The sequence below is a fragment of the Fukomys damarensis genome, unplaced genomic scaffold (assembly GCF_012274545.1).
Source record: "Fukomys damarensis isolate Sample0158 unplaced genomic scaffold, DMR_v1.0_HiC HiC_scaffold_10, whole genome shotgun sequence".
In the NCBI taxonomy this organism is placed as follows: Eukaryota; Metazoa; Chordata; class Mammalia; order Rodentia; family Bathyergidae; genus Fukomys; species Fukomys damarensis.
In genome coordinates this window covers 29,037,006-29,048,137 of record NW_022900922.1, presented here as the reverse complement: position 1 = coordinate 29,048,137, position 11,132 = coordinate 29,037,006, and the positions used below count along the sequence as shown (strand labels likewise).

At 39.6% G+C, this 11,132-nt stretch overlaps 1 protein-coding gene across 2 annotated transcripts in view; it reads left to right on the top strand.

Annotated features, from left to right (window-relative positions):
- Hivep1 (HIVEP zinc finger 1) overlaps positions 1-11,132 on the top strand; it is a 129,613-nt gene that overhangs the window by 4,540 nt on the left and 113,941 nt on the right. For both annotated transcript variants that reach the window (XM_010622868.3, XM_010622867.3), the window contains exon 2: positions 2,437-2,579. In XM_010622868.3, coding sequence (XP_010621170.1) covers positions 2,540-2,579 — 40 coding nt within the window. In that variant the 5' untranslated portion in view covers positions 2,437-2,539. The remainder of the gene's footprint in view (positions 1-2,436; positions 2,580-11,132) is intronic.

Below are 11,132 nucleotides of genomic sequence, written 5' to 3'. Positions count from 1 at the left end.
TGCGGGCTGGAGAGGGGAGGGGGCGGCGGCCGAGCTGGCGGCGAGGAGGAGTCTCGGGGCCGCTGCGCTCGCTGCTCGCTCGCCTCCTGTCGTCCTCCGCCTCCTGCTCTCCGCATCCACTTCAGGCTGCTTCCCGAGCTGGCAGTTCCATTGCCCCCTCCTCCTGGCATTCGAAGCGCTTTGTTCAGTGCAGCGTTGCAGAGGGGTTTTCCCAGGCTCCGCCCTCCACATTCATTCATGTTTTTCTCCTTGCCACTGTCTTTACACTTTTTGATCGTGTCCTGTTTTTGCTCCATGTAGTATTTATTTCTGTCTCGTAATCATTTATCACTCGTCAGTCACTACAATGCGGCTCTCTTTGAAAATACCCATTCCCCCCCACAGGGATTTAAATGTGGGATGGACAGCTAGGGACAGTGGGCAGACAGGGAATGGGGTAGCAGAAAGCCGGTACAGATTGGGCATTTGCATATTTTACATTTATGTGCCTGCTTGGGTCGGATCGCATGATTGGATTACAAATCGGAGTTCACTATTTTAAAACTTCGCAATATCGTGACCATATAAAAGCCATAGGAAGGAATGGAGCTGAGTACAATGTATCTGACTCGAATGTCTTTAAATTCGCTGTCGAATCAGAACCTTCCTGGATCCCATAGTGGAAAGATTGCTGCTTTAGCGAAGGGAGTCGGGGAACCATATCTTTTTTCTTAACACAGTGCTTGGTGAAATAAATATACATAGTACTGGCCATCATATTTCATGTTCTTCCCAGTGCCCTTAAAAAATTGCAAGTATTTTTGTGCTGTGTCGACATAGAGCTGTCTCAGGAATGAAATACCGAGGTTAGTTGTAGTCTCTTTTTCTTGGCTAAAATGAAACCACGCATTTCTGAAACCTTGTTAGGATGTTAGGCACGTTCTTTCCGATACAGACTTTCTTAAGGAGAATTAATATTTCAGTGGTTTTGTGGACAGGCAAAGCTTCTACATTGTTTATTCCTTATAGCACCCTTTTGAGGTGGATAATATTCCTAGTTTTACAGTTGGGAAATCTGATCTTCAGAGAGGTTAAGTATCAGAATAAGGCCACACAATGTGGGGTAAAACCTGGCCTTGAATCCAGTCTGCTTTGATAACAAAGTATGCAGCCAGGCAGCAGGGGGCGGGGGTGGAGGGGTGGGAGGGTTGACACATTACAACAAAATAAACTCTTGGAGAGTAGGTAGGTATTCCCTTCTCAGAGGAAATAGGCACTGAGAAAAATTGAGGCATGAGGTACCTCATTCTTTAGTTGCTGGTCTTGGGCAAGTTACTTAATCTCCCCCAAACTTTTTTTTTCTCTATAAATAGAAACACTAAAGCTCCCTTCCTCAGTTACTGTTAGGATTAAATGTGGTAATAGGTAGAAAGTGCAGAGGTACATAGTAGGGGTCAGTAAACCCTTTTTTCTTACATAGTAATAGCGCCAGGTTTTTACCAAAGCAATGTCTGTTCCATTTCTGTGTGTGTTTAGTGATTAAACATTGTTTCATATAGTACCAGTATAATAGGCTTTGCTTATCAGCTTTATTGAAGGAAGTTAAAACTAGAACTTTAGCTCTGGGTTCCCTGAGAAAGAATCCTGTTGGAGAGAAGTGGCTCAAGTTTAAGATAATTGTCACCTTTGTATAATTGTCACATATTGTATTTCAGATTATTTTTTTAAAATGTATAGGTCAGCACAGCCTAGGTTATGCTGCAGTAACAAATACCTCCCAAACCTCAGTGACTTAAAACAGCGAAGAGCTGTTTCTTGTTTGTGCTCTATGATCGCGGTGAGTTAGTAGCAGTTCAACTCTGAGCTGTGGTCAGAATTGCTGTCCAGAAGGTGCTGGCCCTGTGTCAGGGGATCAGAATTATCTCCTGAATCTTGCTCTGTTGAGTAAATGCTCTAGCTTGGAAGAGAAGCCTGTCTTCCACTCACAGATCTTTGGCTAGAACTGGTCACATGTTGCACCTTAACACAAGGAGGGGAAGAAAGCCTACAAGGGAGGACTGATTAATAGGGAGCAGCCATGATAAGAACACACACATGTCAACTAAAGTCAAAGGTGACTGAGATGTGGCACCCACGCCTGGGAATGGGCACATGGACTGTATACACCATAGTCCTTTTTGTAGGCTGATGCTTAACCATCGTAGTGGGTAAAGTTATGTTAAAACACAATGATTTTTTTTACTCTTGTCTGATAGAGACACAATGATTTCTCTTAATGAGAAGGGCCAGATATTGGCAAAACACCCTATCCTATATTTAATTAAAAGTCAAATTTTGCTGTAAGGCCCAGCTTGGTTTCTTTCTGTTAGGTTAATGATGTACTAAGCTGTAACTTTTTAAGGTATGTTTACCCTTTGAAGGTAATAAAATATGCTTCTTGTTTTATTTCCATTTTAGCACATGGATTAATTGATGTGTGTTGAGTTTATGGAGCCACGTTTTTGGGACCTGCTCTTCCTACCATTTCTAAGAAAAAAAAGGAGCTCCTACATCTAAGAAGATGCCTCGAACAAAACAGATTCATCCCAGAAATCTAAGAGGTAGAGTTCTGCGTTCATTACGAGTTATATCCTGTAATAAAATGTGTCTTTGGTGTCAGGAATGGCAGGTCATGAAATACCCTGCTTCATGGCCAGCTGGAGTTTTCATTTGTTTCCACCTGACCTGAACAGTTCCTGTCTCTTAGGAGATACTTAATAAGTTCCAGCCATATATGGTTGTTAAAAACTGAGATTAATGATTTCCTAACAGGACTCATTCAGATTGAGGAATCTGAAACGAATGGTTGATGTTTTTTGCCACCTTAGTGAATTTTATGTTTTTTTCGTTCTTCTCCTATGCATACTACTTTTGAGAATAATTTCTGTACTGCATTATAAGATACATTAGAAAGAAAAGAAGTGAAGAGAGTTGTAGTTGAGACATTTGCCCAGAGCATGTCTGCACAACATTTTCCATGAGGAAGCATCAGGTCTAAAATAGTGTACAGAGCTGAGGTAGCTTGGTAGCAGAGGGTGTGCTTAGCATACTTGAGGCCCTGGGTTCCATCTCCAGCACCAAACAAAAACAAAACAAAACAAAGATGTATAGTAACACATTTCATACAAAGACTAAAAAATGAATGTTCTTTCTTAAATGTAAAGAGATACTTTCATATTGTAAAAATAACATTCTGTCAATTGGGAATGGAAGTTATGTTTAACTTTAGTGGATAAGAATGTAGAAGTGTCATGTGAAGAACTGTTAAAGCAAATAATTCCAAAAATAATAAAATATTTTGAGAAAGATTGTCGTGCGCCCCCAGTGATAGGGCTCTGTTCTGGGTAGTTGTGTGAAGCTCATGGAGTGCCTCGCCTGCAGCATCTCAGGCCTAGCCTATTGTTCCGGGGTTGCAGAAATTTGCAGCAGGTTACTGTATTCAATCCTGTAAGTAACTGAAACACAAGGGAAATATTAGTGTATCTGAGCATGGGGAAGGTAGAGTAAGAATGTGGTAGAAAAGATAAAAAGCAGTGCACCTTTTTTTTTTTTTTTTGCCATGAATGGAGCTTGCGGGACCGGAAGTTGCTCTGAGTGAGTCAGTGAATGAGTGGGAGTGACTGTGAAGGCCTGGGGCATTGCCGAACACTACTGCAGATTTTGTAAATTCAGGATACACTACATTTATAAAGATGTTTCTTTCTTCAGTGGCAAAGTAACCTTGCTTACTGTAACATTTTTGCTTTATAAGTTAAAAAATTTTTTGACATTTGGCTCTTAGTTTAAAATGAATTCTACAGCTGTACAAAAAATTCTTTTTCTTGATATATTCTATAAGTATTTTTTAATCGTTTTTTGTCTTTTATAAACTTCATTGTTAAAAACTAGAAACACGCACATTGGCTTGGTTCCTACACAGGGTCATTATCCGTATCCCAGACTTCACTTCCACATCTTGTCCCCATGGAAGCTCTTGAGGGACAGTAACATCTATGGAGCTGTCATTCCAACTGCTTTCTGAAATCCCTCCTGAAGGACCCACCTGAGGTGGTTTTACCACTAACTTATAAAAAAAAAAAGTAGAAGGAATTTCTAATGAAGTATAATATAGTAAATATACATCCCAGTAGCTAGTTGTTATTATCACATTACTTGTGTTCATTGTTGTCTGTGTATTACTGTTACATGACTGGCCATGCAGTAGGTCTGCTTATACCAGCATCATTGCAAACGCGAGTGATGCTTTGTTCTAGGGCACTGGTGGTGAACCTGTGGCACACGTGCCATAGCCAGGTGTTTTATCATTGAAAGCTCTAAAAGGTTCACCATCACTCTTTAGGGTGTTACTTGGTGATAAGAATTTTAAAGTTCATGCAGCTGCATGAGATCCCTATGGGTTATGTGGCCTGTTGTTGGCTGAAAGGTTGTTATGCAGTGCATGATTGTATTTATTCCCCTAAATGAAAAATATGCCTCAAGCATATACATACAAGGTAGAAATGGCAAGAAATCAAATAGAATAATTGAAAATGTTACTTGGAGAAATAAATGTGGCCAATTACCATAAGGTGCTATTGGAAATGTGGTCAGTTTCTTGGCCTGCTTGAATCTGGAAACTGCTTGTTTCTACCTAAAAACTTCCCAGAACTCTGTTGGTGTAGGTAGATGTTTTGAGCCCAAGTTCAACTTAATGACTATAGTACTAGTGTTAAATGAGGTGGAGATTTGTTTGGAGAATATTAAGTGTAGTATAAAAAGTCTGAGTTTTCAGGATCATGTAGAAAATGTTGAAAACTGAACATGTGTTTGCCTGGCTGCCTCACATCTGAATGTTCTAAAGTAGGAACCTTGTCTCTCTCAGTACAATGGTATCAACACCTGCTGTCCCTGCTGAGGTGGGTCTTTGGAGCAGAGGATCCTGCTTGTAGAACTTGTCTGTCTGGAGGACATGCTGTACTCCAGTTTGCACAGAGACAGAATCCTGCTTCTAGCTGCCCTGGCTAGGCTAGCTAAAGGGAGCCCAGATACTTGTTGAAGGAATGAATTCAGGCAGTCAGAGGCTTAACAGTAGATTGCTTTTCCTGTGACCCTCTGCTTTGGCTTACAGAGGACATCTCTCATACAACTAGATGTGAAATGGGAGAGGAAATCAGAAAACCACCGCAGGAGTCACAGCCAGGATCCTCCAGAGGGCACTCACAGAGCCATCACCTCCCTTTAGGCTCCGTGGAAAACAGTCTTGTATTTGGTCATTGTCAATTTTTTAAGAGTGGTACCTAAGAAAAATCTTCAGATTACATTTATTAATCTTCCAAAGCAGTTTTAACTCTTAAAATGGACTCACTCTTTGACTTATTCTTGGTTCTTTGGCTGGGGTGAGTATGTCCCTGTGGAAAGCAGAGCCACAGAATATCATTGTGTTTTCTGGGACTGGGAATTTTACTTGGGGAAAAGCATGTCTGTGCCAATGTGAGTATACACGTGTGTGTACATGTACAGGTATTGAATTGTTTGATAAGGATGAGAATTTATCATGGGTAAGTCTACAGAATTTGTGTGGATTTTTAAAATTGAGCACAGGTTGTGCTTCCCCAAAGAGGAGGAATTTTCTTCTCTACTCTTAGAGGTTTTTTAGTAGAAAAGTGTGAGAATTGGTATGTTTGGGGGAGGAAGTAAATTTGGGGCACACTTGAAATTGACTCAGACCTAATGGGTGACCTTTCTACTTTGTAGGACTCCAGTGCTGTGAAATTCAGTCTTTTACCCTGGGCAGAAGAATAACCCAGGCAGCACTGTTATCTCTGCTGCCTGTGGCCCATTCACACAGTGTAGATTGATCAAATTCTAACACCACCCTACTCATAATGAGGTGGAAGAGAAATTCTGGGAGAGCAGGCGAGAAGCGTGTGGTGCTTGAAGAAAAGCTTGGTGTGTTGTCCTGAGTTGCTTGAGGAAGGCTGTCTAGCCAACTTCCTCTCCCAATCTCTCATGTGTGGTCTTGGTAAAGTAACGTAGAGCAAAACCACCTTGCCCTATGGTCATTCCTTACTGATGGCTCTCATAGGGGAAGAGTGGTCTGGGTCTTCCTGGGTCTTTATTTGTGTAATACGGAATGGGCAAACCAGTGACTCACAGTGGGGTTCTGTGCCAGGCCTGTCAGCATAAAGGGTTTTTTTTTTGGTGGGGGTGATAAGGTCTTGCTATGTAGTTCAGGCTGGCTTTGAACTCACTATGTAGCCAAGGCTGGCCTCGATCTTGGCAGTGATCCTCCTGCCTCAGCCTCCCAAGTGCTGGGAGTATAGATGTGTGTCACCATGACCACCTGAAGGACTTGTTTTTTAACGTGTGATGCCTGTCATTATTATGAGTATATTTTAAATCTTTGGCAAAAAAGAAAAGAGTTTACCCATTTTGTTGTATTTGGTCCTACGATTTTAAAGCTTTATCTACTTTAAAATTGGAAATCAGTGTGAAAAATACTAAGTATTAACCCTTTTTCAAAGCATATTTTGAGAACTTGATGTAGCTGTTTTTCTTTTCTTTTCTTTTCTTTTTTTCTTTCTTTTTTTTTGGTACCAGGGATAGAAATCAGGACCTTGTGCTTACAAGGCGGGCCTGATGCCACTGAGCTAAATCCTCAGCCCTGCTTTTCATTTTTTTTGGCGGTTAAGTGCATTTGTTTCTGAACACACCTTAAAAAACGAGAACTTTTTCCCTGTGTGATTAAGGGTGATTAGGTCATGGCTACCCCTGATGTATGGGACCCGTGGATGATATGGTACATATTCTGATTTGGCTAAGGGACAGTGCATTTTGGCCCCCCTGTGTTTTCTGTATCCTCTGAGTAGTCATTTGCCATTTTAGGAGTTCTGCTTGCAAAACCTAGCATTTCTATGGTTTGCTTCTTTCTGGAAGGTATCTCTTACCCTCCCCATTTCTATTCTTTTTGCTTATGCTGTGTGGGAAATGTCGGTCAAAAGATTTTACCTCTTCGTATTTTTTCTCCTTCCACTATTTATCTTCCCCCTTTATCAAAATCTCCTTTCCCTCCTAACGTGTTTTGGGCCCCTGTTGCTGTGTCCTCATGTGTCTTACTGAGCTAATGATCCTGCATCCTGATTGTTCTTCACAGATCTCTCATCGGAGTTGAACTGTCAATACATTAGAAGAAACTGATTTTGTCATCTGTATCCAACGGGAATATTTGGATGTGTTAGCTTTTTTACTAAACTGGAAGGTTAAGATGATTTGTCATGAAATTTATTTATGTTTTTGAACCTTGAGTAGAAAATGCTTCTTTTGGTATTTGGTAGTCTCCCAGTAAGAAACTACTGATAAAAAAAATGTTTTAATTGCCTGGGCAGAAAAACCAAGTGGTTGTTATCAATTTAGGTTGAATATGAAGCTTTACTGTAGAATTCTAGAATTTGTCCCTTTGGTAACATAATTGATGTGAAGGCAGAGTTCAGCTTCAGGCTGTGAAAGACCTGCCCTGTGGTCCTCGGGAAGCCTGGAAGGTTAGTTTCCTTGGCTGTGAAATGCAGATAACCGTGTGAATGTTGATAGGGCAGCTGACACAGGGAACACTCAACAGAGAGAGCTATGACTTTCTGAAAACACTGGTTTATGTCAAGCTCGTGGCTTTTGTATGTTTCATAAACATAGGAAACAGAGGAACACCTACATAAAACCTTCCACTGCATTTTATGTTGCACCAGGAGGCTGCGACTTGCTTAGTGTTGATTACTGACACATTCCAGTCTTGTCCTGGCTGCACAAGGATTGGGGATCTGTGGCTGAGATATCCATGCAGAAAGGAGATTGAGAAAAACTCTTCCTCAGGCTGCCATCCCCTCCATTCTTCCCCTTAAACTCATTCAGACCTTGTCTTGTTTTTGACAGTGTTAAATGAGGTTTCACAGAATATTTGTCTGTCTCCTTCTAGATCTCAGGAAACTATGAGGTCTTAGCGCTTTGCTGTGTTGAACTGCTGTAAAATGTGTTGGCATCATGGCTCAAGTGGAATTGAAGGGAAATGCTGGGTTTGGGTTTGGAGATGGTGCTTAATTTTTGTTCCACTCCTGTTGGAAACAAGAGAAACCCACCTGGTTTTTAGGACTCATTGAAGACAAATGTTTTCATTTGCTATCAATTTGTGGGCTTGTTTATAGACTCGTCTACCATGGATTCCATCTTATGTTTGGTCGTTAATGCAGGCGGTGTCTTGTTGAGCTTCTAAAGCAGCCTGTTTCATTCCATGGTTGTCATTCGGTGTCCCAGCTGTTACACATTGTTTTTCATGTTTGAATGTTAGGCCAGCAGGCATGGTGACAGCCTCATGATTTGCGGAATCAGGAATATTGTAAGGAAAACAGCCCCACAGCTTATTTGAAGAAGAGGAAGAAGCACTATGTATGACTGTAGCTAGAAAGGGAATAAGTAATGATTTAAAAAATAGTAATAATTTAAAAGTAGTTTTTTGCTGGTACATTTACACACATACATAGAAAGCCATTGATGTTGTTAGAAGCTGTGATATAAACAACTAATATTATTTAGTTTGATTACAATAAACACGAGAATAGATTCAGTATACAAACCTATCCCCCCTTTTTGGTAGATAATTATTTTTCATCTCACATTGAGAGCTTATTTGATGCATTTTGAATGCTTATTAACATTAGCCAAATGCTTTTTTCATTCTGAGAGCAAATATAAAAATGTAATAATGTGATTAACCAGAGTAATGATTTTATTTTAGAACATCTTTGTACAAAATATGTTCTGATGAGGTATAATTTTATCTTACTGTAGAACAGAAAAATACATAATGTGCATAAAATCTATCATATACAAACTTTTTTAAGCTCAACATTTAGAATGAAGCTATTTGAACAAGTTTGGGCTAAAGTTCTTGTGTTATGAGGAAAAATATTTTATGAATAAATTACTGTGTTTTTCAGCACACATTTAACTGTTATACCATGTATTTTTTGAATATTAGTGATCTGCATATTAATATAGCAGTTATAAAAGATACATGATATTTCTGTTAGCCATTGTTCACTAAGCATCAAAACCTATAATCAAATAGGGTCCTTTCAGAGCTTGACGGAAGTCATTTTTCTTAAAAAAGATACTTTGAGCCTTAAGCTTTTTTAGGCTTATATTTAGTCCGCGGTTGCATTAGTTTTGACTCTTTTTTTTTTTCTTTTACAACTTCAAAAATGAGAAGTTGTGAGATTTTTTTTTTCCCTTTTTCAACTCTTAAGATGTTTTGAGAAATTTTGTGTAATGAATTTCATTCTAGAAGGTATTCTAAGAGTGGTGCTGTCCAGAAGTATTCAGAAAATGTAGCTGAGGTTGTAGCTCAGTGGTAGAGCACTTGCCTTAAGGCTTAAGGCCTTAAGGGTTCCATCCTCTGGTACTGAAAAAAAAAAAAAAAAAAAACAGTTTTGAGAAATTTTGTGTAATGAATTTCATTCTAGAAGGTATTCTAAGAGTGGTGCTGTCCAGAAGTATTCAGAAAATGTAGCTGAGGTTGTAGCTCAGTGGTAGAGCACTTGCCTTAAGGCTTAAGGCCTTAAGGGTTCCATCCTCTGGTACTGAAAAAAAAAAAAAAAAAAGCTCAAAAAAATGTAAAGTTTTTATAAAGTATAAATAGTTGGCTACTGTTTAACTAGATTCACTGTGTGATTAAATTAGAAATCCCTATAGCCGGGGATTTAGCTCAGTGGCATTGCATCTGCCTCGCAAGCGTAAGGTCCTGAGTTTGATCTCTGGTGGTGGTGGGGATTAGAAATCCCTAAGTATGAAATGAAGCCAAAATATTCTTAAGAGTTGCACCTATTTGATCGAAAGCCTGATTTTTATGGTGCTTAGGTGTATCTGTGTCTAAATGATTAGTTTGAATTTAAGCAAGCATCCTAATTATTTAGAAGCGTGCTTGCATTTACTTATGTTCCAAATCTTTCAGCTTGTCAGTGAGGAAAAAGATCAGATCAGCATATAACTGCCTGATAGTGACCATATCCAACTAAAAGTAAGTTGAGCCACCACCTGCCTCGTAAGCTCAAGGTCCTGAGTTTGATCCCCGGTACCAAAAAAAAAAAAAAGACCAATTTATAACCATTACCAACTAAAAGTAGGTTAAACCTATAGTTTGGGGAATATGTGATAGCTTAAAAAATAGAAAAGAAAATGAACTGAGCTCATAGGTAGAGCCAAGGTTAGTCAGAAGATCACAGGCAGATTATTATTTCCCCTTCTAAGCCTTTGATTATTGAAAATCCATTTCAGAGTTGTGTTCGTGTATGTCACTCTATGTTGCATTTGCTATCACAATCGATCAAGAGAATTTCAAGTTTTTGGGAAGAATGTTTGGTTCACTAAAGATGTTTATGCGATTTGCTTGGTTAAATGAAGCAGAATATAAAGGTTTCTTGGCATGGATAATGGCAGTAGCTCATAATCTCATAGCAAGAGTTAAATTTCAGACATGAAGACTTAGTATTTCTGGGGACACTAATGTGAGGACATTTAATATATAAGAAAAATGTAGGAGTAATATTTTGCAGTTTTCCCTCGATACGTGCAGTAAAATTTGAAAAAGTCTACAGTCTTCCACGTATTGTGTATGGCTGTTTGTGGGTAGCAGTGGCAGAGTTGAATAATTGCACATAGCCAACAAAACCTAAAATATTTACTCTTTGAACTAGGAAAATTGACTTACTTATTTATAAACCCCTTTGTATTTTGGAGTCAATAAGAATACCCCATCTTGCTGTAGAGGACTGCAGTGAATTGAATTATAGGGGAACAGAGAGCTGCTGCTTTAACTCATGAGAGTCTGGTGCCTGCAGGGTGTTCTAAGGGTTGAACTCAAGATGGTAGAGAAATACTGACAGCAGCCCTGTTTCCAGCCCTGCATCCATGAGACTAGTTGAATACCTTGTAACAGATTGTTCTTTAGCAAAAGACAGCTGTGCTGGAAGGAGTGCTTAAAGGAAATTCTACCCCTTTTGAGTGGAGGGCTGGGGTTTGGGGATGGGACAAGGGTGATACTTGCTATCAACACATCACTGTTCTCTACTGTACTTGCTCTGTTATCCTAG